This window comes from Ovis aries, chromosome 9, assembly GCF_016772045.2.
Source record: "Ovis aries strain OAR_USU_Benz2616 breed Rambouillet chromosome 9, ARS-UI_Ramb_v3.0, whole genome shotgun sequence".
Lineage (NCBI taxonomy): Eukaryota > Metazoa > Chordata > Mammalia > Artiodactyla > Bovidae > Ovis > Ovis aries.
Genome location: NC_056062.1, coordinates 77,838,843 through 77,857,607, shown reverse-complemented (window position 1 = coordinate 77,857,607; position 18,765 = coordinate 77,838,843). Strand labels below are relative to the sequence as shown.

The 18,765-nt window shown below is 36.3% G+C and overlaps 1 protein-coding gene across 27 annotated transcripts in view; it reads left to right on the top strand.

Moving 5' to 3' along the window:
* The window catches only part of VPS13B (vacuolar protein sorting 13 homolog B), a 784,482-nt gene that overhangs the window by 306,673 nt on the left and 459,044 nt on the right, over positions 1 to 18,765 (top strand). For all 27 annotated transcript variants that reach the window (XR_006060874.2, XM_060393910.1, XM_042254441.2 and 24 more), the window contains exon 20: positions 14,378 to 14,487. Coding sequence is in view for 26 of the 27 variants with exons in the window: in XM_060393910.1 (XP_060249893.1) it covers positions 14,378 to 14,487 (110 nt within the window). In the remaining variant the exon portion in view is untranslated. The remainder of the gene's footprint in view (positions 1 to 14,377; positions 14,488 to 18,765) is intronic.

The following is an 18,765-nucleotide window of genomic DNA, read 5'->3' as shown; positions in this document are numbered from 1 at the left end:
TGATGCTGTGAAAGTGCTGCATTCAATATGCCAGCAAATTTGGAAAACTCAGCAGTGGCCACAGGACTGGAAAAGGTCAGTTTTCATTCCAGTCCCTAAGAAAGGCGACACCATAGAATGCTCAAACTACTGCACAGTTGCACTCATCTCACACACTAGGAAAGTAATGCTCAAAATTCTCCAAGCAGGCTTCAACAGTATGTGAATCGTGAGCTTCCAGATATTGAAACTGGTTTTAGAAAAGGCAGCGGAACCAGAGATCAAATTGCCAACATCCGCAGGATCATCAAAACGCAAGAGAGTTCCAGAAAAACATCTATTTCTGCTTTATTGACTATGCCAAAGCCTTTGACTGTGTGGATCACAATAAACTGGAAAATTCTGGGAGAGATGGGAATACCAGACCACCTGACTTGCCTCTTGAGAAATCTGTTAGCAGGTCAGGAAGTAACAGTTAGAACTGGACATGGAACAACAGACTGGTCCCAAATAGGAAAAGGAGTACATTAAGGCTGTATATTGTCACTGTGCTTATTTGACTTCTGTGCAGAGTACATCATGAGAAACGCTGGGCTGGATGAAGCACCAGCTGGAATCAAGATTGCCGGGAGAAATATCAATAACCTCAGATATGCAGATGACACCACCTTTATGGCAGAAAGCAAAGAGGAACTAAAGAGCCTTATGATGAAAGTGAAAGAAGAGAGTGAAAAAGTTGGCTTAATGCTCAACATTGAGAAAACTAAGATCATGGCATTTGGTCCCATCACTTCATGGGAAATAGATGGGGAAACACAGGAATCAGTGGCTGACTTTATATTTCTTGGCCCCAAAATCACTCCAGAAGGTGATTGAAGCCATGAAATTAAAAGATACTTACTCCTTGGAAGAAAAGTTATGACCAACCTAGACAGCATTTTAAAAAGCAGAAACATTACGTTGTCAACAAAGGTCTGTCTAATCAAGGCTATGGTTTTTCCAGTAGTCACATATGAGTTGGACTATAAAGAAACCTGAGTGCCAAAGAGTTGATGCTTTTGAACTGTGATGTTGGAGAAGACTCTTGAGAATCCCTTGGACTGCAAGGAGATCCAACCAGTGCATCCTAAAGGAGATCAGTCCTGAATGTTCATTGGAATGGCTGATGTCAAAGCTGAGACTCCAATACTTTGGCCACCTGATGCGAATAGCTGACTCATTTGAAAAGACCCTGATGCTGGAAAAGATTGAAATCGGGAGGAGAAGTGGATGACAGAGGATGAGATGGTTGGATGGCATCACCGACTCAATGGACATGAGTTTGAGTAAACTCTGGGAGTTGGTGATGGACAGGGAGGCCTGGCATGCTGCAGTCCATGGAGTCGCAAAGAGTCGGACACGACTGAGCGACTGAATTGAAGTGTTAATTACTGCTCTGCGGCAAAGTGATTCTGTCATACATATACATATATACATTTTTAATATAATCTTTCCCATTATAGTTTGTTATAGGGTATTGAATATAATTCTGTTTGCTATACAGTGGAAACTTTTTTATCTATTATATGTTTTAAAGGTTACCTCTGCTAACCCCAACCTCCTAAACCATTACTTTGCTTGCCCCTCCCCCAAGGAACCTCCAGTTTCTTCTTAATATCTGTCATTGTTTTTCTGTTCCATAGATAGGTTCAGTTGTGTCTTTTTTTATTTTTTTAATAATTTGTTTATTTATTTTTATTTTTCATTGCACTGGGTCTTTGTTGCTTCCTGCAGGTTTTCTCTAGTTGCAGAGAGCAGGGGCTCCTCTTTGTTGCATTGCATAGATTTTTCATTGTTGCAATGGTGCAGAGAAGTGTTGAAGTGGTTTCTCTTGTTGAAAAGCACAGACTCGAGGCCCACACGCTCTAGGTACACAGGCTTCAGCAGTTCCAGCTAGCAGGGTCAGTTGTTCTGACTTGAAGGCCCTAGAACGTGCAGGCTTCAGTAATTGAGGTTTATTGGCTCTAGAGGGCAGACTCAGTAGCTGTGGCACATGAACCTGGGTATTCTGTGGCTTGTGGAATCTTCGTGGACCAGGGATTGAACCCATGTTGTATGCATTGTCAGGCAAACTCCTCCCCACTGTACCAGCAAGAAAGTCCTGTGTCATATTTTAGATTCCACATATGTGATGTTATATGGTATTTGTCTTTCTGACTTACTTCACTTATTAATAGTATGATAATCTGTACTTGCATGCACATTGCTGTGTATTCCTGTGTGTGTGTGTACCACAAATTGTTTAGCCACTCATCTGTCAATGAATGTTTTGGTTGCTTCCATGTCTTGGCTGTCATAAACATAGAGATGTATGTATCTTTTTGAATTATAGTTTTGTTTTGATACATGCCCAAGAGTGGGATTGGGGGATCATATAGTTGTTCTGTAAAATCCAGTTTAAAATGAAAAATTGGTTAAGGAAATTTTTTTTAGTTCTAGAATCCTGTGTTTGTTTATATTGATTTGGTGCAGGATACTGGGATGGGTTTCTGAATGAAGAAAATCCTGAATAAAGAATAATGACACACTGAAGATAAATAAGAGAGAGACTTTTATGAGACCTGTTAATTTTTAAAATGGTGTTTACTTGGTATCAATCAAATCTATGCTTTTTTTCTTATATCAACTGAAGTTTTCATTGAAATTCAAAACTTTGATCAGGAAAAATGCAGATATAGTTTCGTAGTTTTAGACTATAATTAATATATTATTTTTATAACATGATATGTTTGTTCTACCTTGGTTTATATATAGCTTGATTAATATACTTGCAGATCTGTTTTTTAAAATAATATATCACATATATTCATCTACAGACACCTTGACATATCACTATTTTATGCTTAAATATTATATATAAACATATGCTTGTATATATATATTTGTCTATAATGCCTGGGAAATCTATGCTTACAGAGGAATCTGTTTCTATTTTCTTCTCCTAGTGCTGATTTTTTAAAAATTAATTTTTATTGGAGTATAGTTGCTTTACAATGTTGTGTTTCAGGTGTAGAGCAAGTGAATCAGTTATACATATATCTACCGTTTCTTAGAGTGTTTTTCCACATAGGTCATTACAGAGTTTTCAGTTGAGTTCTCTATATATTAGGTCTCATTAATTGTCTGTTTTATAGATATAGAGTACATATGTTGATCTTCATTTTCCATTCATCTCACTCCTCCTACCCCCTTGGTTATCTGTACAGGTTTCTTTCTACATTTGTGTCGTATTCTGCTTTGCAAATAAATTCATCTGTATCATTTTTCTAGATTCCACATTTATGTGATACTATTCAATATTTCTTTTTGTTTTTCTGACTTCACTCTGTTTAACAGTCTCTTGGAGCATCCACATCTCTGCAAATATCATTATGTCATTCTTTTTTTATGTTTGAGTAATACTCCATTGTATCTATGTTCCAGGGCTTCCTGAGTGGCACTAGTGGTAAAGAATCTGCCTGCCAATGCAGGAGATGTAAGAGACGTGGGTTCAATTCCTGGGTCGGGAAGATCTCCTACAGAAGGGCATGACAACCCACTCCAGTATTCTTGCCTGGAGAATCACATGGACAGAGGAGCCTGGTGGGCTGTAGTCCATAGGATTGCACAGAGTTGGACATGACTGCAATGATTTAGCACACTTTGATGTATCTTTGTATCACATTTTCTTTATCCTTTCCTCTGTTGATGGGCATTTAGGTTGCTTGCCTGTCCTGGTTATTGTAAATAATGCTGCAGTGAACATTGGAATGCATGTATCTTTTCAAATCATGGTTTTCTCTGGGTATATGCCCAGAAATAGAAATGCTGTGTCATGTGGTGGTTCTATTTTTAGAGTTTTAAGGAACCTCCATACTGTTCTCCATAGTGACTATATCAATTTACATTCTCACCAACAGTGTAAAAGGGTCCCCTTTTCTCCACACTCTCTTCAGCATTTATTGTTTGTAGATTTTTGATGGCCATTCTGAGCAGTGTGAGGTGATACCTCATTGTAGTTTTGATTAGCATTTCTCTAATAATTAGTGGTGGTGAACATCTCTTCATGTACCTCTTAGCATTCTGTTTGTCTTCTTGGAGAGAAGTGTGTTTGTTTGTTTCTGTTTTTATTTTTGTTGCTGTAGGACGTGGATCCAAAAAGATCTTGCTGTGATTTATGTCACAGAGTGTTCTACATTTTCTTCTAAAAGGTTTATAGTATCCAGCCTTACATATAGGTCTTTACTGTCATCCATTTTGAGTTTATTTTTGTGTGTATTGTAAGGGAGTGTTATAATTTCATTCTTTTGTATGTAACTGTCCAGATTTCTCAGCACCACTTATTGAAGAGACTGTCTTTTCTCCATTGTATGTTCTTGCCTCCTTTGTTATACTTTGTGACCATAGATGCATAGGTTTATCTCTGGACTTTCTATCCAGTTCCGTTAATCTGTCTTTTTGTTTTTGTGTCAGTACCATTGTTTTGTAGCATAGTCTGATATCAGGGAGCCTGCTCTGTTTTTCTTTCTCAAGATTGCTTTGGCTGTTTGGGGTGTTCTGTGTTTCTAGACAACTTGTAAAATTTTTTGTTCTAATTCTGTGAAAAATGCCATTGGTAATTTGGTAGAGATTGCATTGAATTTGTAGATTGCTTTGATTAGTATAGCTGTTTTCACAATACTGATTCCTCCAATCCAAGAACATCGTATATCTCTCCATCTGTTTATGTTGTCTTTGATTTCTTTCATCAGTATCTTCTAGTTTTCTGAGTATAGGTCTTTTGCTTCATAAGGTAGGTTTATTACTATATATTTTATTGTTTTGTTGCAATGATAAATGGAATTGTTCCTTTAATTTCTCTTTTTGATCTTTCATTGTTAGTGTATAGGAATGAAAGAGGTTTTTGTGCATTAATTTTGTATCCTGCAACTTAATTGAATTCATCAATGAACTCTAGTTTTCTGGTGGCATTTTTAGAATTTTTCACATATAGTTTGATGTTATCTGCAAACATGACAGTTTTACTTCTTTTCCAGTTTGGATTCTTTTTATTTATTTATTTTGTCTTCTCTGATTGCCATGTCTAGGACTTCCAAAACTATGTTGAATAATAGTAGAAAGTGTGGACATCCTTGCCTAGTTTCTGTTCTTAGAAGAAATGCTTTCAGTTTTTTACCATTGAAAATGATGTTTTCTGTGGGTCTTATAAGGCATTTATTATGTTGAGATAGGTTCCCTCTATACTCACTATCGGGAGAGTTTTTATCATAAATCACTGTTGAATTCTATCAAAAGTTTTTTCTGCTTCTGTTGAGATGATCATATGGCTTTTATTCATCAGTTTGTTAATGTATATCTTATTGATTGATTGATTTATATATATTGAAAAATCCTTGCATCCTTCGTATAAATCCAGCTTGATCATGGTGTATGATCTTTTTAATGTGTTGGATTCTAGTATTTGCTGGTATTTTATTGAGGACTTAAACATATATATTCATTAATGATATTGGCCTATAGTTTTCTTTTATTTTTATATCTTTGTCTTGTTTTGGTATCAAAGGGATGGTAGACTTGTAGGGTGACCTTGAGAGTGTTCCTCTCTCTGCAGTTTTCTTAAAGAGTTTGAGAAGTATAGGTGTTAGCTCTTCTCTACATGTTTGATAGACTTCACCTGTGAAGTCATCCGGTCCTGGACTTTTGTTTGTTGGAAAATTTTTAGTCAGTTTCAATTTCAGTACTTGTGATTGGTCTGTTCATATTTTCTATTTCTTTTCAGTTCAGTTTTGGAACGTTGTAGCTTTCTAAGAATTTGTCCGTTTCTTCCAAGTTGTTCATTTTATTGGCATACAGTTACCTATAGTAGTCTCCTATCATCTTTCGGATTTCTGTGGTGTCAGTTATAACTTCTCCTTTTTCATTTGTAATTTATTGATTTGAGTCCTCTTCCTTTTTTTCTTGATGAGTCTGTGTAAAAGTTTATGAATTTTGTTTATCTTCCCAAAGAAGAGCTTTTAATTTCATTGATTTTTGCTGTTGTTTGCTTCCTTTCTGTTTCATTTATTTCTGTCCTGATCTTCATGATTTCTTTCTTTCTACTAACTGTGAGGCTTTTGTTCTTTCTCTGGTTGCTCTAGATATAAGGATATAAGGATATCCTTAGATGTAAGGATAGGTGGTTTATTTGTGATTTTTCTTGTTTCTTGAGGTAGAATTGTATTCCTATAAACTTCCCTCTAAACTACTTTTGGGTCATCTCATAGGTTTTGGGTCATTGTGTTTTCATTGTCATTTGTATCTCTCTCTCTTTTTTTTTTGTTCAGTTTCGTCTTTGATTTCTTCAGTGATCTATTGGTTATTTAGTAGCGTATTCAGTCTCCATGTCTTTTTGTTTTTCACACTTTTTTTCTTGTAATTGATTTTTAATCTTATAGCATTGTAATCAGAAAAGATGCTTGATACAATTTCAGTTTTATTAAATTTACCTAGGCTTGATTTGTGAGCCAGTATGTGATCTCTTCTGAAAAATGTTCCTTGTGCACTTCAGAGGAAGTGTGTTCTGTTGCTTTCAGAGAGAATGTCCTATAAATGTCAATTAAATCTCTCTGGTCAAATGTGTTATTTAAGGGTTGTGTTTCCTTGTCAATTTTCTGTCTGGATGATCTGTCCATTGGTGTTGGTAGGGAGGCAGTCCCGCACTTTCATTGTGTTACTGTTGATTTCTCCTGTATGGCTTTTAGCATGTGCCTTATGTATCGAGGTGCTCCTATGTTAGGTGCGTAAATATTTACAGTTGTTATCTTTTTATTGGGTTGATTCCCTTGATGATTATGTGGTGTTCTTCCTTGTCTCTTATCATAGCCTTTATTTTAAAGTCTATTTTATCTGATATGAGTATTGCTACTCCAGTTTTCTATGAATTTCCATTGGCATGGAGTATCTTTTTCCATCCTGACATTTTCAGCCTGCCTGTGTTTTGAGGTCTAAAGTAGGTCTCTTGTAGACAGCATATATACAGGTCTTATTTTTGTATCCATTTAGTCAGTCAGTGTCTTTTGGTTGGTGCATTTAATCCATTTACATTTGAGGTAATTATTGGTATGTATGTTCCTGTTACCTTTTTCTTAGTTGTTTTGGGTTTGTTTTTGTAGGTCATTTTCTTCTCAAATGTTTCCCACCTAGAGAAGTTCCTTTAACATTTGTTGTAAAGTTGGTTTGTTGGTTTGGTGGTGATGAAGTCCCTAGCTTTTTCTTGTCTGTAAAGCTTTTGATTTCTCCATTGAATCTGAATGAGATCCTCCCTGGGTAGAGTAATAATGGTTGTAGGTTCTTCCCATTTAGCACTTAAAAAAATCCTGCCACTCCTGTTCTGGCCTACAGAGTTTCTGTTGAAAAATCAGCTGATAACCTACAGAGATTTCCTTGTATGTTTTTTGTTGCTTTTCCCTTGCTGCTTTTAATATTTTTTCTTTGTGTTTAATTTTTGTTAGTTTAATTAACATGTGTTTTGGTGTCTTTCTCCTTGGGTTTATCTTATATGGGATTCTCTGTGTTTCTTGGACTTAGGTAACTATTTCTTTTCACATTTTAGGCAAGGTTGTGACTATAATCTCTTCAAATATTTTCTCAGACTTTTTCTCTTGTTCACCTTCTTCTTCTGGTTCCCCTGTAATTTGAATATTGGTGGATTTAATTTGTCCCAGAAATCCCTGAGAGTGTCCTTATTTCTTTTCATTCCTTTTTTCTTTATTCTACTCCATAGAAGTTATTTGTGCCATTCTGTCTTCCATGCCATTTATCTGTTCTTCTGCCTCAGTTATTCTACTATTGATTCCCTTTTGTACTTTTCATTTGTGATTGTGTTAGTCATCACTGTTCATTTGTTTTTTAGTTCTTTTGTGTCATTATTAAACATTTCTTATGTCTTCTTGATCATGCATACATCCTATTTCCATCTTTACTGTCATTACTCTGAATTTTTTTTCAGGTACATTGCCTGTGTACATGTGTGCTAAGTCGCTTCAGTCATGTCTGACTCTTTCCCTGTGGACTATAGGCTGCCAGGTTTCTCTGTCATTGGACTTTCCCAAGCAGGAATACTGGAGTGGGTTGCCCTACCCTTTTGTAGGGAATTTTCCCAACCCAGAGATCAAACCCGTGTCTTTATGTCTCCTGCATTGGCAGGTGGGTTCTTTATCACTAGCACCTCCTAGGAAGCCTGCATAGATTGCCTGCTTCCTCTGTTTCTTTTGTCTTGTGTTTTTACCTTGCTCCTTCTACAGAGACATATTTCTCTGTTGCCTCATTTTGTCTAGCTTAGTATGTTTATTGTCCCTTTTCCACAGACTGCAAGGCCATAGTTCCTTATGCTTCTGCTGTCTGCTCCCTGGTGGGTGAGGTTTGTCCTGGGGCTTGTGTTGACTTCGTGGTGGGTAGGGACTGGTGCCTGCTCTCAAAGATTGGCCAGAGGGTCCTCTCCTCTTCCAAATATTCTCTATAAATTCAGCATTAATGTTACCAGATGCAAGCCTGAGAAATCCCTGTTGGGAGGTATCTTCATTTCTTCTAGCACAGATTGCCCTGCTTGGTTCTCCCTGAAATATTTAGAGTGGCTGGAAGATTTCTCTGAGTTTTCCTTCTTTGCCCTGACTTCCTCAGGCTCCATGCACCTGAATCTCTGTGGGATCTTTCTTATCTCTCAAGTTCCATCCCGTTTTTCTTATTAGCATTTGATGGAGGCTTATTGAAAAAGGGTGGCATTTGGGTAGATTACTCATTTCTACAGTTTTCATAGATCCTAAAGTGTCAGTCTGTCTCAAACTAGCTCTTTATATATTTGTTAAAAGTTCAGTTGTTCCCTTTTTTTCTTCTCCTCCTGTTGCTTTCTCAAGTATAAAAGCCATTATTCATTCCTTTTGCCCTATGAGGGGGGCCTTTTACTTTTATGATTTCTGTTCATAAAAATCTGTCTAGTGAATGTTGAAAAGCTTTGATAGGTTACTTGGCTTCCTCTTATTGTTACAGTGAGATAGAATTCTCTTGTGATTTTTGTATCCTATGAGAAAGGGAAATAATTATTAAGTAACATGAGCTACCATACACACACCTAAAATTCTTATGATTCATTTACACTAAGTATGACTGTTATCTTGGATAAGGTTGCCAGTAGTTGGCAGCTCATCTCTGCTTTGTTGTTTTTTAGTGTCTGATTCTCTCTTGCCTTTATTCCCTACCCTTGTTTTTGAAGTAGTTATTCTTCACTTATTGTTTACTTAATTATGTAGTCAAAAGTTTTGAAATTACTGTTAGAAATCAGGGTAACAATTTCTTAAGAGCCATATTAATCTGAAATGTTCTTTATTATTGTTGCTGTTCAGTTTCTAAGTCATGTCTGAGTTTGTGACCCAATGAACTGCAGCACGCCAGGCTCCCCTGTCCTTCACTCTCTCCCAGAGTTTGCTCAAATTCATGTCCATTGAGTCAGTGATGAGTTTCATGAGAAAAAAAATAGTAAGTTTTAGCTACTTAAACTTAGATGAAGATTAATATGTCTGTGTTTTTGTCTCATTCATTGGTTCATGATAAATGTAAAGTACTTTTTCCTGTTAATAACTTGATATTTTGCAAGACAGTCTCATTGGTTGGCAAGGTTTCTGTTACTGATAAGCATGTATGTTTAATTTCATGCTGTGCAACTTTGGTCTCTAACCCTAATTTCAGTTCTCATTTTTAGCTTAGGATGTAACTGAAAATGACACTGGTGCCTTGGTTTAACTAATTGGTGAAGCCTGAATGGAATGTGTGTAAGTGAGCCATTTGGGCAGTGAACAGAGGAGTGAAGCACACTTTTCTCATTAGTTGTCTCCCAGGCTAAAATTAAACAGAATAATATATTGCCAAGTTGTAGTGATGTATGGGGCATCTGTTCTGAGTCAACTCAGTATCAGACTAATTGTCTGCACACTTATATGCAAAACTTGTGTTTTATTTTTAAAGGTCTTGTCTCATAAATTGAATATAATATAAAAATATCCCTTTAAATGTAAAAGAATGTTATCTCTAATTTATAGTTTCAGCAAAATTGTTGTTAAATTAATAGGTTGTTCTCTTTTATTACGTGTTTAGCACTCATGAAGTCGAAGCCTGGCTCTTTGTCATTTAGTCATTTTTGGTATAATGCAGTTATGTACCATGTGAATATTTGTGGGTGAAGTATTTAATTTTTTCAGTATAATATAGTAAGACTTTCAAAATTAATTGTCCACATGAAAATATTTATCTGTTTTCATTTGTTTTCCTTTCCTTTTCTCTACCATTCCCATTTTAAAGATGTGCTAATAACTTACTGGGAAAGTTTTTTACATATTCATTTCTGTTTTTTGAAAATTGGCTGTAACACCATGACATGGCAACTCATTTCAGCTTCACATTATACTGGATGGAAGACTCTAAGGTCTTGAAGTCCCCAAATGGTCATATCGATTTTCTTGCTTATGAATTTTGAAAAAGTTTGTACATGGCTTGTACTTGAGATGGATAGTATTTTGTTGTTGTTTGGTTGCTCAGTCATGTCTGATTCTTTGCGACCCCCATGGACTGCAGCACACTAGACTTCCCTGTCCTTCACTATCTCCTGGAGTTTGCTCTGACTCACATCCATTGAGTTGATGATGCCATCCAGCCATCTAATCCTCTGTTGTCCCCTTCCCCTCCTGCCCTCAGTCTTTCCCAGCATCAGGGTCTTTTTCAATTAGTCTGCTCTTCACATCAGGTGGTGAAAGTATGACATTAGAACAAAACTGTCCCGAATTCTTTTCTGGTTAGTGGCTCGAGGTGACCTCTACAAATGATATGCTATTCTGCTTACCCCAGAAAACCGCCCTAATCATGCAAATCAAGAGGTGCAAATCTTCAAGTTCACTTTAAGAACACTCGTGAAACTACCCAGGCCATTAAGGGTATGCATATCTGAGAAGCCACCAAGTGTCTGAAGGATGTCACTTTAAAGAAGCCATGTGTGCCATTCCTTCTGTTGCCTGTTCTCATTCCTTGGTTCTTCTCTCTGGGATTTAATTAGGTGTATGAGTGTTCTCCTTACTCCATTCTCTTATATCTTAACACCATTTTGATTGCTTTATGTTTTCTATTTCAGATACATTCTAAATTATCTTACTGTATTTCTTCTATTTTATTAATTTTGTCTTCACCTATAGCTAATCTGCTACTTGATCTGTCCAATGAGTTTTCCTTAGAGTTGGTAGGTGTGCACAGGCCAAACAGTGGGTCTGGACACAGGGTTGGTGACCCAAAAAGAGTACTAAATTTTTACGGCCTTTGCTTAAAAATTCAGGCAGTAATGCTGATCTTAAAGGCTTAGATGTAGATTCTCTGGTCATTGAGCACATCCAGGTGAACACAGCCCCAAAGATACAGGCCCAGGACTTACAGAGCTCATGGTCAGATCCACCCATACATGAGCTCTCCTTTCCACATTGAGGTGATCCTTACTGAGAAAGATCAGATTGTTTCTAAACCAGAAGAGAAGGTTTCACAGAAAAAAAAGATATCCCAGAAGAAACTGAAGAAACGAAAACTTATGGCCCAGAAATAAATGCTGCAAAAAATAAATGCAAATAAAAGCAAAAAAAAAAAAAAAGACTTATTTACATCTAAAAGTCAGTTTATTCTTTTTTTTATCATCTTGTATTTGTAACACTTGGTATGCATGAATTTGTTTTGAAGTAAAATATAATCAATACATTGAATATTTGCTGAGAAGTTGAGTCAGTTTATTTGCTTTTTTACACCTCAGGAGAGCTTTCTATTTAGGATTCTTTTCTGATCTTCTTTTTTCTTTAGTGTTTTGTTTCTTCTTTGTTTGTTTAATGTAGGTTTATTGATTATCCCGTCTGGGTTCATTGGACTTCTTAGGTGTGAGTTATAATATGTCTTGGAAGTTATGTAAGATTCTCAGTAATTAATTTTTATTAGTATTGGCTCTTCTCATCTTTTGGTTACTCTGGAATTTAATTAGATATATGCTTGTTCTTCTTATTCAATTTTCTTATCTCTTAATATCATTTTGTTTCCTTTTGTTTTTCTATTTGATATGTTATAAATTATTGTATTTCTTCTATTTTATGAATTTTCTCTTCACATATCTAATCTGCTATTTAACCTGTTCAGTGAGTTTTAGGGAGCTTTTCTGGTAGATCAGCTAGGAGACCTTGGTTCAATTCCTGGATTGGGGAGATCCCCTAGAGAAGGGATAGGCTACCCACTCTAGTATTCTTGGGCTTCCTTGGTGGCTCAGCTAATAAAGAATCTGCCTGCGGTGCAGGAGACCTGAGTTTGATCCCTGGGTTGGGAAGATCCCCTGGAGAAGGGAACAGCTACCCACTCCAGTATTCTGGCCTGGAGAATTCCATGAAGTTTTAGGGGGCTTCCCTGGTGGCTCAGTGGTAAAGAATCCACCTGCCAATGCAGGAGATGAAGATTCATTCCTCATGTGGGAAAAGTCCCCTGGAGAAAAAATGGCAACCCATTCCAGTATTCCAGACTTCCATGGACTGAGGAGCCTGGAGGCTGCAATCCATGGGTTTGCAAAGAGTTGTACAGGACTCAGTGACTAAACACCAAAACCCACAGTAACGAGTTTTTTACTTCAACAACTAAATCTGTCATTTCTCTACTTTCCATTTTTCTTTAAAATATGTTCTTTGCTAATACTTTCTCATAGTTCTTCATCATGATTCCATACTTTGGTATTTTAAACATTTTCAACATCACTTTTTCAACATGGACTTTTTTCAACTAACCTATCTATCTACCATTTATTGTGATTTCTTTTTTCAGCTCCTACCATGAGGCAGGTACTTTTTTAGATGTTGGAGATGCAGTTGAGGGCAAAACTGACATATTCTTTCCTTCAGATTCTGTTCATCCTAATGGAGCTAATACTATTTTTATAAAAAAATATGTGAAGAAATTTACTATGTTATTTACAGATATACATGACCTGCCCCACATATATTAAGAATGGGACATTCTGGTTTAGTTAAGTTTATGTGAGCTACTTTTATCAGAGAAGGACAAAAATGTTTTAGTTAGTAGGATAGAAACTTGTTACACTGCAGCTTTGTGTTTTATGTCAGAATGTTAGCCTGCATTTCATCTAGACGGCTCTCTCTCTTTGCTTCTGAACATTTAAAGCTGTAATTTACAGTGATTTATTAAGTGGTTATAATGATGCTTCCTTTAGTTCTATAATATAAACAAAAAAGGAGATAATATTCCATTCTCATGGCCAATATAGACACTGCTGTTTGCCTAGAAAATAGTTTATAATTTTATAATAAAAAACTTTAATAAAATAGTTTATTATATTTTTAATGACAAATACCCAGTTAATAAGCTACAATTCACATTCCATAAAGTACATTATTTTAAAGTACATAATTTAGTGGTTTTTGGTGCATTTGCAAATTGTGCAGCAATCACCATTTTCTGATTAGAATGTTTTCATCACTCCCCAGGGAACCACCTTTCTATTAGCATTTGTTTCCCTTTGTTTTCTCCTCCAGCCCTGGCATGCATTGATTTATGGTTTTCCCTGTTCTGGTCATTTCATGTAAGCGCAGTTGTGTAATATGTGACTTTTTGTAACTGGCTTATTTCACTTAGCATGTTTTCAGGGCTTATTCATGTTATAACATGTATCAGTACTTCATTCCATTTTGTGGTTAAATAGTTTTCCATTCTGTGGTTCTACTACATTTTGTTTATCCATTCAGCAATTCTTGGACATTCATCTTTTCCCATTTTTTGGCTGTTGTGAATAATGCGGCTGTGAAAATTTGTGGACAGGTTTTTCATGGATATTTGATTAGTTGATATACCTAGGAATATGATTGTTGGGTCATATTGTAACTTTATGGGCTTCTGTGAGTGGATTAGATTTTAAAGAATATGCCTGCAATGCAAGAGACCCAGGTTCTATCCCCGGTTTGGGAAGATCCCCTGGAGAAGGGAATGGCGACCCACTTCAGTATTCTTGCCTGGAGAATTCTGTGGACAGAGGAGCCTGGTGAGCTACAGTCCATGGGGTCACAAAGAGTTAGACAGGATTGAGCTACTGTCACACACATACACACACTCTGTAACTGTTTATTTTGCTTTTTGAGGAAATACCAATCTGTTTTCCAAATGGTCTGCACTATTTTTTGTTCCCACCAACTATGTATGAAGGTATAATTCCTCCACATCCTTTGCAACACTTATTGTTTGTCTTTTTATTATGGCTATCTGTAATAGGTGTAAAATGATACCAAGCTTATTATTTTTAAGAGGAATATAATAATTTAAAAATCTTGCATTTTAGGTGCTGTACTCCTTTGTAATGTCCAAGGACTAGCAATTAATATTGACCCTATCTTATACACCTGGCTCATTTATCAACCTCAGAAGCGAAGCAGTAAACATATGCAGCAGGTGAGAAGTTTTTATAATTCTCCAAATACCTTTTTCTTATTTAATGAAGTTATATATTTCTTAGCTTGATTTTGTTTATGGAGGTACCAGAATTCTTCTGTTCCCTATTCTACCTGTTTCAAGCAGTTTGGCTCTTTAATTTCTATAGAAGAAATTACAGCTCAGAATACACTTGCTTGATTGTTAAAGGGACTTGCTCTACAATTGCTTGGAAAGGAGTTAACTTTAGAGAGAGCAGGTTAGGTAGGCCTATTTTACTGACTCATTCTCAACTAAAGTTTATCAGCAGAGGCAAAGAACACAGAGTAACTTGGCAAGAAAGGAGCCTTCAGTGTTTCCAGGCATGAGCCAGGTGTTCTTATAGAGAGTAGCAGAAATTGAAAGCCAATTCATATAATATTTTATTTTAATGGTAAATGTTTGGTTTATTTGTAAACTAGAAATTTAAATGATTAACTTGTAATGGTAAAACTTTATCCTGAAGGGTACAGATGAAGTATAGGAAACTAATATACACTTAGATTTTAGAAAGTTTGACAAAATACAAAGTATGAGTAATGGAGAAATTAAGAATAATGACAGGGATGATTTGAGAAAAATTTGTAAATGTTTTTCTTATTGAGGTATAATTGACATATAACATTATATTAATTTCAGATAGCAACAAAATTCGTTATTTGCATATATTACAAAATGATCACCACAGTGAGTCTAGTTAACATCCATCACCACACATAGTTAACATTTTTTTCCCTTGTGATGAGATTTACTCTGTTAGTAACTTGCAAATATACAATGCATATCATTAACTCTCTGAGAAGGAAGTGGCAACCCGCTCAAGTATTCTTGAGTGGGATAATTCTGGATAATTCCATGGACATTGGAGCCTAGCGAGCTGCAGTTCATGGGGTTACAAAGAGGTGACATGAATGAGTCACTAGTGTGTGCACGCACACACATGCATTAACTATAATCCTCATATTGTTCATTATGTTTTATAATTGAAAGTTAGTACTTTGGACTGCCTTTACTCATTATAACCCCTTCTCCCCAACTCCCATGTCTCTTGCAACCACCTTCTCTTTTCTGTATGTATGAATTACATGTTTTGGGGTTTTTTTGTATTGTCTTGTTTTATTTTGTTTAGATTCCACATATAAATGTGGTTATTTGCCTTTCTTTATCTGACTTAGCAAAATGGCCTCAGGGTCCATCCCTGTTGTCACAAATACCAAGACTCTTCTTTTTCAGGTCTGAATAATATTTCATTGTATTATAAATTTTTCATTGGTTGTCTTATAACTGATGTGATTATCTCCGGTTCACCATAGATATGCATGATTGCCAGGTATTGTTCTAGCAGCTTAAATAAACTAATGTTTGTTTGATTGATACCAAGCACCTTTAAAAATTTTTGTTTTATTTTTATTACTGTGTTTTATAAGTAGATTTTAGTTAAATATTCCCTGGTGGCTCAGTTGGTAAAGAATTTGCCTGCAATTCTTTGATACCTGGGTTTGATCCTTGGGTTGGGAAGTTCCCCTGGAGAAGGGAACGGCTACCTACTCCAGTATTCTGGCCTGAAGAATTCCATGAATGAAGGAGCCTGGCAGCCCACATAGTCCATGGGGGTCACAAAGAGTTGGACACAACTGAGCAACTTTTACTCAATTATAAATAAATGAATAAATATATATATTTTTAAATTTCAATAATATTGCATTTCATTTAAAACTACAAATATCCAGTCCTCATTCACAGATACAAATAATATTGAGATAAACATTTCTATATTTGCATTTTTCTTTAATTATTCAGTTAGAATATATTTTTAGAAATGTAGTAGTTTCAGGCATGTGGTTTAGCATATTTTAATGCTTTTGTTATACTGCCAGTTTGATTCCAGAATTGGTGTACAATCTGTTTTCATCAGCACTACTATAAAGTGCTGATGAAAACAGATAGAAAAGGCAGAGGAACCGGAGATCAAATTGCCAACATCCGCTGGATCATGGAAAAAGCAAGAGAGTTCCAGAAAAACATCTATTACTGCTTTATTGACTATGCCAAAGCCTTTGACTGTGTGGATCACAATAAACTGTGGAAAATTCTGAAAGAGATGGGAATACAGACCACCTGACCTGCCTCTTGAGAAATCTGTATGCAGGCCAGGAAGCAACAGTTAGAACTGGACATGGAACAACAGGCTGGTTCCAAATAGGAAAAGGAGTACGTCAAGGCTGTATATTGTCACCCTGCTTATTTAACTTCTATGCAGAGTACATCATGAGAAACGCTGGTTGGAAGAAACACAAGCTGGAATCAGGATTGCTGGAAGAAATATCAATCACCTCAGATATGCAGATGACACCACCCTTATGGCAGAAAGTGAAGAGGAACTAAAAAGCCTCTTGATGAAAGTGAAAGAAGAGAGTGAAAAAGCTGGCTCAGCATTCAGAAAACGAAGATCATGGCATCTGGTCCCATCACTTCATGGGAAATAGATGGGGAAACAGTGGAAACAGTGTCAGAGTTTAGTTTTTTGGGCTCCCAAATCACTGCAGATGGTGACTGCAGCCATGAAATTAAAAGACGCTTACTCCTTGAAAGAAAAGTTATGACCAACCTAGATAGCATATTCAAAAGCAGAGATATTACTTTGCCGACTAAGGTCCATCTAGTCAAGGCTGTGGTTTTCTCAGTGGTCATATGTGGATGTGAGAGTTGGACTGTGAAGAAGGCTGAGCGCCGAAGAATTGATGCTTTTGAAATATAGTGTTGGAGAAGACTCTTGAGAGCCCCTTGGACTGCAAGGAGATCCAACCAGTCCATTCTGAAGGAGATCAGCCCTGGGATTTCTTTGGAAGGAATGATGCTAAAGCTGAAACTCCAGTACTTTGGCTACTTCATGCGAAGAGTTGACTCATTGGAAAAGACTCTGATGCTGGGAGGGATTGGGGGCAGGAGCAGAAGGGGACGACAGAGGATGAGATGGCTGGATGGCATCATTGACTCGATGGACGTGAGTCTTAGTGAACTCTGAGAGTTGGTGATGGACAGGGAGGCCTGGCGTGCTGCGATTCATGGGGTCACAAAGAGTCGGACACGACTGAGCAACTGAACTGAACTGACCCTGCATATATATATATTATATATTACATATTTTATATACTATATGTAATCTGTTGAACCCCTGTCTCTGGCATTGGCGGCCAGAGTCTTTACCACTGAACCATCAGGGAAGCTTGCACCCAGAGTGTGAACCACGAACATAAAGATTTTGTTGTTGTTGTTTGGTATTTACAATACCGTAGCTTCTGTTAGTCTCATCTTCAACTGTTGTGCATGAGTTAAATATCAGACTATATAGCACATAATTTTTCTCATATATTAATTTTGATTCTAAACTTGATTGTAACTTCTTAGAGTGCTTCATCATATTCCATGCTTATAAATGATGGCGAGGAAATTCAAAGGATTATGAAATCACTAAATGTTAGAGCATAAAGAGATTTTCTAGTAGACATCTCCACCCCCTTATTTTGTAGATGAATAAGTTTAAATTAGACTCACTATTTCTTATCTAGGTGTTAAATACTATCTCCTATTTAGATTTGTATAAATATTATCAGTTTCACTAAATACTTAACAGGAAAGTAGATATTCTGTGTTGTGATGTTTCCCACAATGCATGTAATTTTTTCATTTTCTGTTTATCAATTGTCTTGTCCTTTTAATCAAAGTAATAGTTTGTAACATGATTTGGCTTTTTCCTATTATATCATATGGTTATATAATGTGCATATGTTCTCATTGAAATATTAATTTATAATTTAAGCAATATTAAATAAGCATCAAGTTGGTGAGGCTTGAAGTTGAATCTGTGAAAGTGTGGATGTTGTAGTGTTGAGTGTAACATTAGATCATACTGCTGCCTAACAGCCCCCTCCAGATTCATCATCTGATGCAGCTGTATCACAGTTATCATCTGTTGTTTCCCCAACTGCAATTTCCTGCTCAATTTGTGGCTGAAACCCAACATTTGATGATTGTTTTCCACTCAGTTCAACATTGATCTTTGATCCTACAGCAAACTTAAAAATACCTTTTTTTTTTTTTTGCCAAAAATCTGACAAGATTGTATTGGGCGTCATCAGCTGTAACATCAGACTTTATTTCAGTGAATAAAGATGAAACAGCTGTTTTATTGTCGAGATCAGCACTCAGGCATTCAATATAAGATCATAATGTTTTCCAGCTTTCTCTAACTATAGATGT